This window comes from Caretta caretta, chromosome 1, assembly GCF_965140235.1.
Source record: "Caretta caretta isolate rCarCar2 chromosome 1, rCarCar1.hap1, whole genome shotgun sequence".
NCBI lineage: Eukaryota > Metazoa > Chordata > Testudines > Cheloniidae > Caretta > Caretta caretta.
The window spans coordinates 236,531,276-236,549,644 of NC_134206.1; the positions used below are offsets into that span (position 1 = coordinate 236,531,276).

Genomic DNA, 18,369 nt, shown 5'->3' on the forward strand with positions numbered 1-18,369 from the left:
AGTTTGTCTCTTGAACCTACAGAGGTTGGTCCAATAAAATATATTGTCTCTCTTCTTGCTGACATGTTCCATTGGAAGGCTATAGAATAGGCCAAGTATTACTTATTTATTTATTATTATTAACAAATACCTCTAAGGCTACAAATTCTGACCCACCTCTGAGACATGCTACATTAATCTCCTCCTCCAACAGAGGTGACATGGTGATGGTCTGCCCTGAGCTCCTCTCTTGGAGCTGGATCTCCCACATGACAGCATACAGCACTATCCAATAAGCCAACCCAAGTGAACTCATCTGGAAACTCGATAGACAATTAACTAACTCTAAGAAAAGGTTTTGTGGTCCAACCATCCTAAAAGAAATGGCTTATTTATATATTTGCTGGCTATAATTGAAACAAAGCATTTAAGAAGGAAGCAGAATAAAGCATCTGGCTAAAGTTAGTTACTGGAGGTCTTCGGTTTCCATGTCTTTACATTCTTGCTTTGTATTAGCCACAGGAAATTAGAATCCAGACCACCTCTATTTCTAAAGCTAAGGGTTAAATTAATTACATTGACTAAAACTAATTTAGCCTCAATGAATAACTTTTTTTTTTTGGTGATTTGACAGCCACAAGCATAATCTAGCTGCATACAATTCTCAATGCTTTAATGGCAAAGCCTTTTTGTGGGTCAATCTCTAAAAACCTCAAACAACAACAAGTCTCTGAGACAAAGCTCCAGTGAACTGGCTGCTCCCTTTTCCAGCCTATTGCATAAGGCCCAAGTGCTGAACTTTTAAACATTGCTCCTCTTCTAAGATTTTGCAGAATAAATACACCTTGGCCCAAGCCTGTTGGCTACATAAAAGGCATTTTGTTAAAACATATTGTGACAGCGTTACATAAAGCATAAGGGCTTTGCTTGCAAAGATTAATTTAACACTGACAAATCTTACTAAAGAGACCAAAAAAGTTGTAAGGAAAACTATTGTTGATTTTGTTCAATGGGGAAAACAGAATGGGTATTTTTTTAAAAATATAAATGTTAACAGGAGCATTGTTGACCTTTTTAGCCTCAAAATTTGACCACTTTAAAATTGCTATAATCCGGTGAAGAATGTGTTCCAGATTCTTATTACTACTTTGGAAAGAAAATCCACATGAAGAAAAAAAATCATTCTGTACAATGAAGACCTCAATGGCTTAGCCTTTAACACATAGCTAAATAGTTCCATCCCCCCTTATTTTATGTATTACACTAGTGCCTTAAATGCTTCACCCAAGGTCAGGGACCTGTTGTACTAGGCACCACATATGCATATAATAAAAGACTGTCACTGCACTGAAGAGTTTGTAGTCCAAAGCCCTGAGACTGCAGTGAGCTCCTGGACCTACACAGAGCTCAGTACAAGAGCAAGGCCTATGTATACAAGCAAAACAAAGGGTTGGAAAAAATAAGCATTAGCCCCATTTTAAGGATAGAGAATTGAGGCAAAGAGGTTTGCTGAAAGTCACACAGGAAAGTCTGAGTCTCTGCTATTTCTATGGATTTATTATTTTTTAAATACCCATTTTTCTTTTCTTTTTATTAAAATGCAATCTATTCTTAAAGAAAGTAAATCCAACAATTTCCAAGAATTAAAACACAAACAAAGCCCGCTGACTTTCGAGTGTGACATACCTTAAACAATGTCCATGTGAACTCCTCACTGCTGCAGCAAAAAATAAGAAGCAGCAAATTTGCCTCTGTGGCTAAAGAATAGAGGGATTCAGGGCCTGCTTTTGTGGTGTGTTTTACTTTTGAGGATGGAGTTTTTCCTGAGTAAGGATGTAGCCCCTAGGAACAGCAGCTTTAATACCAATGGGTGAAAGGAGACAAGAGCATGCAATAAAGTCACTCCAATTGTCTTGGTGCCCAAAAGAGATGGTTGTTGGCTTGGTTTCCACAGAAATGTTCCCATCATTGTTAGCGCCACTTCAGACTGATTCCAGCTTTTCAGATCTTTAATAGCCTTCCAGGAGTACTAAGAATGAGTTCTAAACACAATGATCAGGACGCACTAAATATTAACTGCAGAACTGATCCACACCCTAGACACATCACTGACTTTGTAATAAATTCCCCAAGGGATTTGAATGAATTATCTTGGAGGGCATTTGAGTGATAGTCGAAGGTTTATGAAACCACTAGTAGGGGGTGCTGTCTAGCGCGGCTAAGAGAATTCTGGGCATGGCACATACAGCACTCTTGCGCTGTAGACCATATTGGGTTCCTCTATTCCAGCAGTTCTCAAACTGGGGGTTGGGACCCCAAAGGGGGTCATGACCCCGTGTTAATGGGGTCGCCAGGGCTGGCTTCGACTTGCTAGGGTCTGAGGCCGAAGCTGAAGCCCGAGCACCACCGCCTGGGGGCCAATGCCTGAGGGCTTTAGTCCTGGGGACGGGGACTCAGATTACAGACCCCCTGCCCGGGACTGAAGCCACTGAGCTTCGGCTTTGGTGCCCCCACCTGTGGCTTGGGCTGGCTCAGGCTTCGGTCCCCCCTCCTGGGGTCATGTAGTAATTTTTATTGTCGAAAGGGGGTTGTGATGCAATGCAGTTTGAGAACCCCTGCTCTATTCAGCTTTGAGCATCATACTCCAGCGAGGAATTAGATAAGGGATGCACAGGAGACAACCAGAATGGTAAGTGGGCAAGGAGGCTTTCCTTGAGAAGAAAGGCTAAGAAAAAAAAAATCACAGTTAGAGAGACGGTTTGACTGAAATTGTCAAGATTAAAAAAAAAAGAGTCAAGTGGGAGCAATAGCTCACATTTATATTGCAAAGGATCTCAGTGAACCCCTTTACCTACGATCGAAATGCAGCTGCCGCTGTGGTGGAATGCAATGGCTGTTTAAGAGAACACAGCAATGCAACACTATAGCTGAGTGCAGGAGGAATTGTCTATCGGTTGAAACTATGGGTAAAATGTTAATGTGTCAAAATATAAAAATGCAAATTGGAATTTGGCCAGGACACCAGAGGTTAACACTCTAACCTTAGAAAAAAATCCCATTGGACTTTTTGTAATGCATATAAATGTTTTGAATTGGCTTTAAACCCAATGATGTTTGTCTAAAAATATGGAAAGAAAATGGATCAAGAATTTAAAAGGAAAATTTATTACTCAGTCGGTGTTGAACTGTGGAATGCCATGCCTATGGCAGCCACAATAACAAACAGCTACCAAGCAAAAGAGAACTACAGGCGGTAGCTTAACAGAAAAAATATATTGTAATCAAGTTAGACAGATGAAGGCATGTGTATAAAACCAGGCCACGTGAGCCCAGCTTTGTAAAAATATTTGGGCTTTGCTGCACTCAGCATTGCAACCCCTAACTGATTTTGGAGCCCAAGTGTCATTTTCTGAAGGCATTTAGTCTCTGAGTGCAGCAATGTCTAAATATATTTTAAAAGCTGGGGCCTTTCTGCCCAGCATTTCTTGACCCAAAATAAACAGCTGATCAGCTAGATCTTTATCGAAATCAAACTTCTGAGCTTTTACAAGCTTGCTCAACCTGGAAGATTTAGGGGGTACAGTCATTAATTTAGGTTGGACATAATGGGTCCAAAAGTTTAAATTTAAGGTGGGGGGAAAGGGGGGACACTAGTTCACTTGAGCTCATGTGCTCATTCATTAAGAGAACCTTCAAAAGTACCCTGATGTGGTTATTTGGCTGCTCAATCAAGTCCTGCGCTGACTGCCACTTTGGTTCTCTCAAGAGCAATGTTCACATGTACAATATTTGGTTTGGGATAATGGACTTTCTGTCTTCAGAGGCCTCCTTCATTGAGATGAGCTATTCTGTTAAAATAATGGCTGTCAGTGACGTAGGATTGGATTTATATTTTCCGCTGATCATTTTCTAAATGAAGAAGAAATCCCAGGCTTCCCAACAGCAGAACTAGCTGTTTTCAAAGTCACTTTTTGCACCGTTACCATCTTGTTTCCGATGTCTGTTTTGTGCTGTATTGATAAAATTATAGCCCAAACTAAAAAACCCTTTTTTTTAAAAAGCATCCGCTTGCTGGGTGTTCTTTTTTTAGTAAAAGAAAAAAAATCTAAGTGGTTTCAGGCAAGTGGATTTGCCTGTGTAATTGAGCGTAAGCTGAACACTCTGGAAATTGCTACATTTAATTGAGCTGGCGCTATCTGTGCGTCATGGCCTCATTTGTTTTCCCAGGTTAGTAGAAGCAGCATGTTCGTGTGTGGTCTCACTAACTGATTGGCTGCCTCTCTATATATTTTATTGCTCATCTCTTTTCATGAGAACCTCTTGCTATGTGAAGAGATCCAGAGTGTTTTAATATCTCAAACAAGAAGTGCGCTTTTATTCTGATAGCATAGTCATTGTGATGAAGAGTTTTTAATTAAAAGGCTTTTTTATACCCTCATGTTGTGTACTTTGCACAATTCACTCAGTGCTCAAAGCAGTGGAACGTACTGGTTACACGTTGAGGATAGACTGAAAAGGGATTCATTAGCTATCTTCGTATTGGAATAGATTTTTACTCATCTTTCAAATTGGACTTGACTAACATCTCCCTGACCCCACCTGAAACAAATATCTTTAAACTTTTTGGGGTGTTCAAAAATCTAAACCTGGATCCAGATCCAAACTAGCAAGTGAGCCTCCCTCCTTTCCCTGGGCTAGGCCAAAATTTCAGATCCAAAAATACCAGAACTTTAGGGAGTTCAAAAACTCGATCCAAATTCTGCAATTTATGCCCATAATTATGCCCATAAGTTGTAAAGGAGTTGACTGAAGAGTTCTCTAGATCTTTGATGTTAATTGTTAATAATCTTGGAAAAATGGGAATATTTTAGATGACAGAGAAATTAATGTTACACAGATTAAAAATAAAATATGTGACCAAGGAAATTATAGTCTGATACAAAACCTGGACAAAATAATGGAATGATTGATACCATATTCCATTAATAAAAGAATGAGAGGATGCCAAACAATTTGGTTTCAACAAATAGGTTAAACAAACTTGATATCATTCTTTGGCAAGATTACAAGTGTGGTTTATAAAGGTAACAGTGTTGAAATAATGTACCTGAATTTTTGTAAGGCATTTGGCTCAGTTCTGTACAACATTCTTATTAAAAGTAGCATATAAAAATCAATATGGTCCTTATTAAGTGGATTTAAAACTAATAGTTCTCAAAATATAATTTTCAATGGAGAATCATTGAATAGGGATATTTCTGGTGAGGAACTGCACAGATTGCTTCTTAGCCAAAAGCTATTACATATTTTTTTTTCACTGACCTGGAAGAAAGTATAAAATCATGGCTGGTATTGACGAGGCCAGGTCACTGATGCACAGCAGTCTGAACTGGTTGGGGAAACTGATATTTTAATACTACCAAGCATAGGATGGGAACGCAGTGACTCTACATAGAATTTTGGGGCTATTGTAGATAACCAACTGAACATAAGTTCTACTGCAATGCTGTGGCTAAAAAGACTAACACAATCCTTAGGTATGTAAACTAGGTAATATCAAGTCAGAGAAGGGATGTGATATTACCTAGTATACAGCACTGGTGAGATTTCAGTTCTAGTGTCCACATTTTAAAACAGTTGTTGAAAAATTGGAGAGGGTTCAGAGAAGAGCTACAAGAATGATTCAAAGTCTGGAGACAGAAACACATGCACATGCCTAAACTGAATATCCATGTGACCTTATTGCTGTAACCTTTGCTTCTCCTTTCCCCATTCCCTCCCAACTGTTTGTCACTTCCCTGCTCCTTGTCAATGATTTATAATGTGAACTCTTTGGGGTAGCGACTTTCTCTCTCTACTGAAAACCACCTAGAGCTTTGCTGAAAGCTCTAAAATAATAAATGAAAATAACCAAAATTATAGAGGTCAATGCGGACATCCACTATAAAAATAAAACCCAGCACCTGCACTAAGCCCCCTATTCAGCAAGCTGCTGAAGTACATGCTTAACTTTAAAAGCATGTGAATAATCCTATGGAAGAAGTCAATGCTAACAGGCATATATTGATAAGAAAGGGGTTAGGAAGAACTCTTTCCCCAATGCATAGTATTGTCAGTTAGACACGTATGGGGTGTTACACCTTCCTCTGAAACATGAGGCATTGGCTGCTGTTGGAGATGAGACACGTCACTCAGGACCTGATTCAAAACCCATTGGAACCTTTCCATTGACTTCAGTGGGTTTGGATCAGAGCCTAGAGGGAGCATTGGTCTCTTGCAGTGTGACAGTTCTTACAGAGAAAGGTGGGTAGCTGAATTCAGCTCTGTTCAAGGAAAAAGAACCACAACAAGTCTAATACCACAGAATTATATTTATGTTGTACATTTGTCTTCACATTGCAACATCCACATTGTTCATTTTGTGACAAGTATTTCTAATAATTTTGAATACATATTTACTGTATTATACATTTTACCAAGAGGCACTTCCAGTAATTCTGGCAAAAAGGAGCTTCATTATAGTGTCTAACTTACAAAACAGTAAAAATAAATAATGTTTATCTAAAAGATTTTTTTCCTGTACAGAATCTATTTTGTACAAAACATTTATCCGCCATTAACTAAATCACTTAACAAATACTTGTGAAGGGAATATATTAAGTATTGCTACATGTCTTGAGTGCAAGATACTAGTGAAAGGAAAAGAATTAGTCTGTCTGTGAAAGATCATCACCTAAAAATACAAGGCCTTGTTCTTGAAGTGTTTAAAAAGGAGAAGTTTGGTTACAACAATATTGACAATATATAAATATAAATTAATGCATGTAGTACTTGGTGAAAAGAACACTGTGTTAAAAGTTGGCATGTACAAATCCTGCACAAAATGGCACTTTTCTGCATTGCCACTTTGGTTGGCAGTTCTTTTTAAAAATATTGCTGCGTAGGAATCCCCAAGATAACACACACACACATATCAAATATTACCTTATAAAAATAGGTTACCCCGTCAAGTGAAAACATTATGGACGGATTACTTTAAAATCACAGTTGTGATTCACTGAAAAACTTGCAGCCAGAATTGATTAGGGATTAGATTATACATCAAAAATGAATGATTCTTCAAGATGCTGAGGTCTGCACCTCACAAGGTAAGATCCAAAGTTATTAACCATCCCCCCAACGGACCAAACTTTTACTCTTTTTGTAGCCAAATAACTCCATTGACTTCAAGGTGAGATTTGGGTGTACCAGGGTTTGTAGAATTTGGCCCCAAGCATAGCAAGGATCAAGCTATTGCAACTACATCATCCTCGCCAGAATTGTCATTCAGAAAATATTTTGACTTTCATGAGCTGATTTCACAATTACATTCACCAAGATTCATCTAATTCTGAAGAACATTTTATTTTGAATGGGGTGGTTTGGGAGGGCATGTTTGCATGTGTGTGTATTATACAGAGGTAGCACTGGATTTCATTTATAGTCCAGGTGATGAAACCATATTGGAAAATGATCTCTTTAAGTCATTTTGAATGATACTAGTTTCCAGTATTTTTGGTGATGCAAAAATTTAAAATTATATTTGTTTGAACATTAGTACTAGATATTTTTTCTATCAAAAATAAACTGCCATCCATCAGTGAAAATGTTATCAGTTAAGCAAACAAAGCGACAGTATGAATTACAATTTTAAAAATATGACTGTGAACTAAGATTCTTTTTTTCCTCATGCAAACATTTTATATTGATTAAAAAAAAAAACAGGTTGAGTGTTTGAAGTAATGACCAAATATATATTAACAAAAATCAAAATATAAAAGTACCACGGACATTATATAACATTTACAAATGCTGTCTTTGATCTTTTAAGATACTAATCTGTAGTACTGTATTAATGTTAATAAATACTTAAAATTGAACCTTTGCTGTAATATAGATTTTAGTTATATGCTTCAGGATCGACAGAAATCTTGAAAGGAGGAGGAGGGAAAGCATTAATAGATGGATGGGACTTTCAACCTAAAACTTTATGTACAAGTATGGCAAACCATTAACCATTTTCTCATTGTTTTTCACATTCCAGACATGGATTCGTTTACACATGTTGGACAAAACTATTAGAGTTGGGGGAAAAACTCAACTATTTTCAATATATATTTAAAAGCAAACTGTAACTGTTAATTCACATTAAGTAATAGTTTGTGAGTGTTCATTGTCGTAAAGGAAGACATTGTTGAAGAATGGAACATTTAAGTCCATTTACTTCAGAGCAATACTAAGAACAAACCAAGTTAAGGTTGGCATAGAGTTGGACTGTTCTATCCTGAGATATTTCTCCAACTACTGTGTAGACACCCTACCTCTTCCAAATCCCTCAAATCATTTCTTTTGTCCATAGCCCCAACCTCTGGCCCCATACCACCTACAGCTACCAGGTGCAATGATAGCTTCCTTTCGAAGTTGAAACAGGTGGAAGTTAATGCATATGGCTTACTGTGACCACACAAGGACTTTTTGCTTATTTGATCTCAGCTGGATTTACTTTTTGAACCAAGAAACGAAAAGGCAACTACATTCACAAATGCACCTTAGCTTTGACTATTACAGAGTGCTTCATGTTTACTTTTATATCTGGATGTAGTTTTAAGACAAAACTGCTGTTGTTTCTCCCAGTTTGTTTTTTAAATGCAAAAACGCAATACTTTGTATGCAGCAAAATTTTCACCATTACCTAGATGCGGGTCTTGACGCTCACATACTGTATATCATAAGAACCATTTCAGGTTGCTCATGTAGCTTGGCAGCAATCAGTTCAACAGCTACAGCCTACCGTGCAATTTTCACATCATGAACATACTGCTTTGTGAAGCACACATTGGGAATTGTGAAAACATAAATTACCCAGATCAGCCGTTTGAAAATATGGATTAAAATGGGCACCATATATTTTTTTTTCCTCCCCTCATAGCGAGTAAAGGCTTATTTGACAACAGAAGTACATACTTAGTTCCAGTGTCTCTAAGTTACTTCGTAAAAAGTGGACAAGGAGACCATGGACAAGGTTGGTTGATTGCAACTATAATGGTCACCATTAAGACTGGCCAATTTTAGATACTAGAGATAAGTAGGCTTGGAAGGATTTGATTTTTATCAGTAAATGTCGGCAAACATTGATTTCACCTGTACACACACAAACTGATGAGAAAATATTTCTATTGATAATAAAAATGTACAGATAGGAAAGATAAGAAAAATGCTGCTTGAGAACTTACTGAAGTTTGATTTAAGGATATTTACTTTATGTATTTTGACGTATGATGTTAATTTGTGTTTTAACAGTTATAATACTTTAACATTTTGAATCTCGGTGTTACTGTCATTAAATAATTATTGCTTGATTTCCCCTATAACTTTACAAACTGAGAAAATTTAAATGGATAAAAATCTAAAAATATGCTTAAAAATAAACATCAATACTATAAATAAACAAACATCAATTTTCGCCAAGCTTAAGTATAAGAAATAACACAAATACAGTGGTAACCATCTCTATTTATAGAAGATAAATTGGCACATTTTTAAGGCTGACTACTGTACAAGGCCTATGATTATTTCAATTTATTTTCTTGCAGAGGGATGGATACTGTCCAAAAAACACCAAAAAATGATATCTCCTCTTCCCTCCAACCCAGTCTCCTTCAGATTGCCTGGTTCTTTGACAAATGCTGCCAGCAAATCTGTAAAGAGTGATAACTCAGATGTCAAAAGGCTCCTACATTTGTGGGTTCATTACAAAAATGTAAAGGAGGATTACTCCTTCTAAGTTTGAGGGAGGGAGGGGGAAAAATCGTCTCTAGCGCATTTGTTGATGTTTGACTGACTGTCAAACAGTACTACTTGAAACCCAATGCTTGATTCTCTCCAAAGGATTATTCCCTGTTTTGAATGAAAAGTAAAAACCAGCTGCATTGTATAAAGTCTATTTGGAACTTGACTAGGTTTCCTTTCTTTCCTGGGGTTGCCAATTTAACAGTCTCCACCTATGTTTAAAATCCCATCAACTTTAGGACTAATTACGTCAACACCATGCTGCCAGCTGGGGGACACCCAAGTTTTCAGGCAAATATCCCAATCCAAGGCTGGAAAGACTGAATGACTCTTGGTGCTCAGCCCCTAGTTTCACTGTATAGACTGTTCTCTGCTGCAACAAAAAGGTACACGCTTGGCTGTAGATAAAACTATTTGCATGCCTTGGAGCCAATTTATTTTTCCATCAATGTATCATAAAAATTTTCAAGTGATTCCTGTCTCACATCACTCACACTTGAACAGAAACCTTTATGCTTGGTTACAGGACATATGTGCATCTCAACCCCACCAATATGCACAGGGCAAAAAAATACTAGTAATATCCAGCCACCAAATTTATGCCAAAAAATTGTCAAATGTCTCTTCTTCACTGGAGGGAAGGAAGCATAGTAGTTGCCAACTGTCTTTTTGTTCTATCTCAGTGTAAACCAAACTTTACTGCATAGTTTCTATTTCATTGTTAGTATCTAGGATGAATCAATGCACAGTTGCATCTCAGCTTGCATCTTACTTTGTTACAAGAACGTAAAGTGTGGTATGAGTTGGCAAGCTGCCCTGTACTTTAATCTGGGTACTGACTCACTCACAGCCCAATTCTGCCAACCACATTCATGTTGACTAGCATCAACATGATGCTAGCATTACTTCTCAAGCAGTCCTGGGGAAATCAGTGGCACTATGGACTTGATTCTTTGCCGACTGACGTCAATAACAAAGCTCTTATTGATGTCAGTGGTGCAGGTTAAGGCCCTATTCAGAGTAAGGCAGGGCAGGCAATTACTATTTATACCTATTAATGACTTCATTCATATTTTTGGGGCAAACTGAAAATCTTCACTCAATTTTTTTATAAGGGTAAAAATTTTTAAAAATTGACTAATGTGGCATAGGTTCTGAAGCCCCATTTTTAGAAGCCACAAACACTTAGGGGCGTAAATCTCATTGAAAGTGAATGGGACATAAGCGCCTAAGTCACTTTTGAAAATGGGCTTTGGGGTCAGGTTTTCAAAGGTATTTAGGCACCCAAAGATGCAAACAAGCATCTTGTGGGATTTTCAAAAGAGCCTAAATGAGATAGATGCCTGTTTTCCATTGAAATTGATGAGAGTCCGGCACCTAACCTGCTTATGTGCCTTTGAAAATCTTATTAGATGCCTAAATACCTTTGAAATTCTGGCTATTAAGCTTCTAAGCCACTTGGACACTTCTGAAAATTGCTACCTTAAGCCCTTAGTTGGGCAAAATTCCCGATGAACCACCGAAATGATGCAGTCTCAGGATTTCGTCCATTGATGACCATGAGAATTTCTTCTGAGTAAGGACTACAGCATTTATTCCTTATATTTTAACAAATGCAGTCACAAAAAATATATCCTCACTGGGGACAAGCTATTCTCAGAAGATGAAATTCACCCCTAAGAGGGCAAGCACAATGCCTATACTCCACTTAAGTGCTCAAAAGAGAGCTTTGGGGGTGCACAGAGACTTCTAAATATTTCTGCAAAGAGTGAATCTCACCCACAGAAAAGAGAGATTTGAACTCTTCTCAAAAGCACATTAGAATCCCTGATTGCCACTGGATTTCCATCACCTGAAAAATCTAACACTGGTTTTGCATCAAGGGCAGCAGCTGATTTTCCAAGAGATGTGGCAATAGGTGTTTTGCATATTGGATCAAAACTTTTAGTGTGCGGTCAAGTTCCCACTAGGATTAGACCTAGATTACGATCATCTGGGCACAATCAGAATGGTTATTTCTAGAGATGGGAAGGTTTTGGTTCAAAGTCGGGATGATTTCAGAGTAGGTACCATTCAAACGGAAAGATAAATAGTTCTGGGTTTTTATCTAATCTCTATTTTCTGTGTGTTGGGGGAGGAATACAAAATACATGTCTGCTGACCCACAAACTAGATTTAAAATCAGTAAGGATGAACCAGCAGCAACTGGCTGGATAGCATAACCAGAAGATGGAGAAAAGAAAGGCTTGCCATGTAATTCATACAAGGCCATTCAGCGTACTTCTCTTCACAATGGTGGCTGCCCAGACTGCTAAATCAGTTAGTGATTACAATGGAGAAAACAAATTTAACAAGGGAATGAGGGTTCTAATTTAATATTGGAAGTCATAACCTATTCTCACTCTCTTTTTAAAAAGAATGTAGAACTTGAGACATGGCCTGTCTCCCCCAAAGTATGGAATTCCATAAGAATGTAATTTTTAATTATTATTTCTACTGAGAAACATTCTTGAAAAGGTCTTTGGTTTCCTCAGTATTAAACAAACAATTTGTATACTGTGCATACTGGAATCTCATAGCAACACTTTAAACATTCATTGATATTCTACCTGAAAACTGAACACTGCTGATGCAATGCAATTTACTTGGTTTTGTTTCAAAGTTATTGCCCAGGCTGTGGTTTATCTGGATTTCAGAACACCAAAGGGCTGTAGAAAGTAGGAAATCAAAATGGCCTGGCCTTCGAAAGGGCTGCTGAAACTTCTGGTTGAAAGTTTTGGTTCTTCCCTCTCTTTTGGGCCAAGACCAGGACATAAATCCCTGGATAATCAACTATTTGCTTTGTTATCTACTATAAACGAAAGCAAAACTGTATGCACACACTAATACAAGCCTACTTTTTACTGGTAAAACATGCCTGGGAAGTTTCCTGATAACAATTTCTTGGTGGAAACACAATTCCAAAGATAATGGGTAAGATTTACAAGTGGGACGCTGTCTACTAAAGTCGGGTTCTGCTAGTAGCAATGTGGCATGCAAGAATGTCACCTGGTTTGTTACTAGATGCAGCTGGTGTTTTACTAATACCTACGAATTCTGCACATCACCACAGATAGCAAATTATCAGGTTAACCAGCCCCAGCTGTTTTTGCTTTCACTAGTATTGCCTCCTGCTCTACAGTTTGGATAATGTTCACCATTCCTGTTCTAAGCCTGCCAGCAATTCCTTCATTTAAAAAGACCTGAGTTTGTCTAATTGCACCCACAAATAGGCTTGTGTAGTAATGTAGTAATTTGTAACAGCCTCACTGGCACTACAGGAAGTAAGCTCAATGAATTGGAAACAGATTTTAATATTGCTGAGTAGCAACCAGAATGATGACAACTCAGGATATAACTTAAAGTTCTCCTCTAGGTACATTTTAAAGAACACTTTTTCAGAGGCCCAGTTCTGCACTCTTGCTTGAGTGAGTAGCCCATACTTATACAAGGAATCCAACAGGATTACGTGCAGGAGTAAAAGATTTGCAGAATTCAGGCTTGTATTTGGAATGCCTCCCCTCTTTATTATAACAGCTGTACAATTTATTAGCACCTTTGAAGCCTGGCTTTTGTTTTCACCAAGGTGTTTTTTTTTTATCATTGGTATTTTTAAAAAAGTAAATTCCAACTCTGATCATTGTGCACTTAAAACCATAGATTTTCACCATCAGTTGGGATGTGAAATTCTCGTGTCTGTGAGTTTGATTTTTATTAAGTAATATTAAAGGACGTGTTAAATGCTGTGAGAAAGCTCTTCAACCTGGTATATAATTGGTGCAAAAATATTAAGTGATAGACAAAGGTGACTGAATGGACTTCGAAACAGTGCAAGCTTGAATTGTTGGAGACCTGCTGGTGCTTCGGAGAAAACTTTGAGAGGCATTCCATTTTGTTTTGGAAGAATTATGCTTTTGAATTATGAATTTCCCTTACTTTAAAAAATGAAATCATGATCTTTGATTTTTTAGCATTAATCAACTCTTTCTATTTCTGTTCCCACCTGAAGTCATGCTCTATAATCATGCTGTCACTAACAGTGGAGTGTGTCTTCCTACTATTTGAAGGGGGAAGGAAAGATAAAGAGAAGATGAACCCACAAGAAACAAAGAGACCCGAACTGCAGACTGAATTGGAGAAAAATACAGAAGTGATAACACACATGCAGACTGGTTTAGAAACAGAATGTTCTCTGTTATTTCCCAAGAAGTACTAATGAGTCAATAAAATACTGTGAAGAGGTGGTAAATACAAGGGGGTGAGCAATGGAGAGATCAGAGACTTAAGTTAAAATAGAATGGGGCTGTTACTGAAACCTTTACTTACGTGAGTATTTCTTATTCATCCAAGCAGCTCTCCTCAAGCTCTGTTGAAGAATAAGGTCTGCAGTCTCAGATTTTACAATGGCATACATCATTGGTCCACCTTTGTTGGGAGATCATGAACTCAGATTCTTTTTTGGAGACCAAAAGATTTCTGGTAAATCCTTAATTACCAAGGTAATGGCTGAGGCTACCAGCCCAAAACAACAAACATTAATATGTCAGTGTCTTGCTCCTGTAGACCAGTGGCTTCCCATAACTACTCAACTACTCAAGACCTTATTTGATGGGCTTGGAAATGGCTACACTGTATAAAAATGGTTTGTTTTTAAAAAAATTACCTTTACAAAAACATTTCCCTTCCCCCCCCCTTTTTCTTAAAGATTTCATTATCTACAGGAACCCATAAAAATTTCTCCATATTTACATCTAGATAACTAATCATTGACAAATATAATATCATGAAATAAAATATTGAAAGTGAATATCAACCTTTTAAATAGACGTTTGGCTCACAGCTTAAACGACAGAGAAACAAACAAAAAATGATCTGCTCTACTACAGGCCTGATCTCCCCCTCCCCCCCAGCGTAAACATAAAGTAGTATGGATGGAGTACGCTGCATCTAAGCAGAATGTCAGCTGCAAACTGCTCCCATTCAGCACCCTGTGCTGAAAAACGGCACTCTCTGAAGCTGGTGTGGGTGGCTGCTGAGGCATACAAGCATCTAGCAAACATGGACAAGCAGCTGTTTCCTCATCCCACTCTTCTGTGGGAGCATCACAAAGACATTGCCTTTTGAGCCCAAGGAACTGCATGGCTTCACATATCCCCTCCTGCTGCACGTGAAAGATGACAATTTAGCTTCATTTCACAATGTGTTTGGCCACTGACACACGGAAACGTAAGGCTGGGGGAGGGAGGAAGCGACAGTGTGTGATTAATTTCCAAGCATGCATGGTGTCTCTCTCTCTCACGCACACAGTGCTCCCTGAAACCACTAACTCATTCAAAGGCACAGTTTCTTTAACGAGGAGTAACAAAGTGTGCCCTATAATAACCCGCACTTTGGGTACGATGAATTCCAAGCACATTCCTTTCACTGGCAGTCTGGAAAGTGCCAACGTGGCAGGTGGTTAGGAGTTCAGTCACAGGGTGCTGCCAAGTGGTGCCAGGTCAGCAGTGAGAGTTGCAAAGCTTCTGATGAAAGACAGTGGTGCAACCAGGCTGCAAAAGGAGGCTTCATTGGCCACTGAAAATGCAGAGCTCCTTACGAAGGGCTCCACTTTCCACACCAACCCAAATTTCCTAGGACTGGGGCCTTGTGTTTGTTCACAAGCCATGTGCTAGACCTAGTCTGATAAAAACTCAAACTACATTACATTATAGTACATCCAGTCAAATACACACAAGCGCGCGCGCCCTCTTCTCCCCCACATATATGTTAGCAGGATGTATTAACATTCTGAGAAAGCTTTGGAACTTTTATCCCTCAGCTTTAAGAGCAAAATCTACTTAACTGGTACCTTACAGTTAACTGCAAATGTGCTTTAGGAGCAGCATTTCCTTGGACAACTTTCTTCTGTAATATCACAGTGACCATAATATATCGTTACATGTATTCTGCTGAAGTGCGCAGGCAATGACCAGCTATGTATATAATTCCACCCTCCCCTTGCCCCTTTAAGAAAGTCTATAAAAGCCAGTGTTGCAGTGCGAAAGCTTCTTGAGCATAGGAGTTTAAACAATGTACCTCACCATACAAAGGAAAGAGAAACAAATCAAACTGCTGTAGGCGCATTATCCCGTATTTCTACAGTGTTGTGTCTAAATGTTGTGCTGGCTTGAAAAGGAGTCTGTGCACAAGTCAATCTGTCTTAAAATACTGTTGAAAATATTGTCATTGGTTCAGTTCTATAGCTGTGTCCTCCTCCTCCCCTTTGGGTTTCCCTTTCTCCTCCTCCTCTTCCCTGATGGCCTGAATTTGTTCCGAGGATTGGTGCAGTGTGGATTGTTCTAGACCTTGCTTTTCTGTCCCAGCTATCCTTTCCTCATCTTCAATTACTTTCTTCCACATTTTATGGTTCTGAAGCAGATGCTGAGTAATCTGGCAGTAGATTTTCCTCCGCTTGAACTTTTTCTTTCCTGTAAAATATTAGACCGAATTACTGTATTGTTTTCTTGGGAGGAAAGAGAGAGAAGGGGGTGAGGGTGGGATGGACAGAGCAAGAGTCATGATATATGCAATCAAGGGTCCATCTTAATTAAAAGTTGTTTATTTTTTAAAAAAGTACAACTACAGGGAAAAAAATCAAGGCAACTTTCACACAGTTTGAGTCCCAGCTTTGTGTCCTTTGTTTACCAAGGAGCACACCCTGTCCAGGACACTGTACAGCACACAAAGACATCTAGTGGCTCAATTATATACTGCCAGTAAAAATATTACAAAGTGCACGTCTCCCCTGACTCATCTGGGCATGCTATGTGCTCTTTTTGACAGCAAATGTGGCCAGCTTCAGGCTGAGCAATTTAAGACCCTTCACCACGCTATGAAATATTTGTTTTCTTTTCTTTACACATTACCTATGCGCTGACAGGAACTATGGGAGGGGAGAAGGCAAGTAGTGAATGTTCTATACATTAGTCAACAAAATAGCACCTATAATCCCTTCCTCTTAAAGATCTGCTCTACCCGTTACCTTGCTATTGCAATGGGCTTGAGCTCCACTGACGCAGCAAGTGAAAAATCCAAATCTAGGTTTCACACAATATAGTGCAGCGTTGCTATAGTTATGACAATTGAGTTTGGACAGTTGAGAAGTGAAGTCCTATGGCAAATAATATCATAGCCTTGGAGTTTTCTTCTTTCTAGTTTTGAGGCATCAAGCTGCTATTATACTACAAACTATATTTGCCACTTCCCATCATCAGAGTCACTTGCACCACAAACTTTTTCCTGCCCTGAGTGACAGCCCATTATTGTAGACAGTCCTGTAGTCTGATGGTGATAGAGTTGTGACAGATAAAATTCCGTTCAACACAAAGCCTGAAGTTTTCCACCAATCATGAAGAATGGCAGTGGCAGCTATAGAACTTAAATAATAAACCACTTCAGGAATTCTACTGAAAAAAAGCATAGAGTGACGTACAGGAATGTTTTGTACCAAATAAATTTGCGTAAATGAGAGTTTGCAGGTGGCCTAAAGCATGTCTGTGTCGGGAGCCAAAATGTTGAGTCTTTGAAGCTTTTGAAATGGAAACAAAGAGCTTTTCACTGCAGCGCAGCCCAAATCCAGCTCAATCCTTCATTAAAAAGCTCTTGGTTCCCTGTAGGAAACTTTCAGGTTTAATAAAATAAGAAACCTCTATACCACCAATACACCATATTAGAACATTCTATCCTAGGTTTCCTGTGACCCCAAATCTTGCAGCTCTCAGCAGAGATCATAAAGCATTTGTTATGGCTTGAGATTTTGTTTGAACCCAGTAAGGATTGATTCAGTTTAACTTTTAAATTCACAACGGGACTTGTTGGTAGTTACCTGCTCAGATATAACAAAATATTTCTTGTTTTTAAGCTACATCAATTGTTTGCAGGTCAGACAATACACTAGTTAATTTTATTAAAGACCAATTATCTAAAACAGTCTAATGAATTACCTTGACTACAATGAAATGCCTTCTACAATAATTTCCCCTTTCCATCTTCTCAAAGGTATTTCACTTAGAGTTGTCCTGAATGTGGTAAAAAAAAAATTCTCTCTCTAAGTATTTGACATATATGGGCAAATCAGATGCAGAAATCCCTTTGATAACAGGAGATCTCCTTTGTGTTGTGCTGAAAGAGCCTGGAATATTCAAAATGACACTGAAAACAGATCTAAATACCTGACCAATGTTTGTAATCTTGTAAATGGATATATCAGTGTAGAGAATGTTGAAGAGATACCTACCCTAGATTTAGACTTTTCAGGGATTAAAGATGAGGGACTGATGTGTCAAAAGAGGAGATGATAGAACAAACTGGTATGTTGAAGCTACAGGCCCAGACAGTATAACACCTTAGATTGCTTAAGGAATTTAAAATTACTGTTAAAAAATATGTAATCTGTCACTGAAATCAGCAACTACACCAGAGGATGGAATGGTAGCAGATGCAGTAGACATCTTTATTTTAAAAAGGCATTTTGAATGGCCCAGG

At 38.4% G+C, this 18,369-nt stretch overlaps 1 protein-coding gene across 3 annotated transcripts in view; it reads right to left on the reverse strand.

Moving 5' to 3' along the window:
* Positions 1-6,330: 6,330 nt before the first annotated feature.
* PDE3A (phosphodiesterase 3A) overlaps positions 6,331-18,369 on the reverse strand; it is a 375,888-nt gene continuing 363,849 nt past the window's right edge. For 2 of the 3 annotated variants that reach the window (XM_048827278.2, XM_075121962.1), the window contains one exon: positions 6,331-16,313. In XM_048827278.2, coding sequence (XP_048683235.1) covers positions 16,069-16,313 — 245 coding nt within the window. In that variant the 3' untranslated portion in view covers positions 6,331-16,068. The remainder of the gene's footprint in view (positions 16,314-18,369) is intronic. The other variant, XR_007353519.2, reaches the window with a different exon arrangement.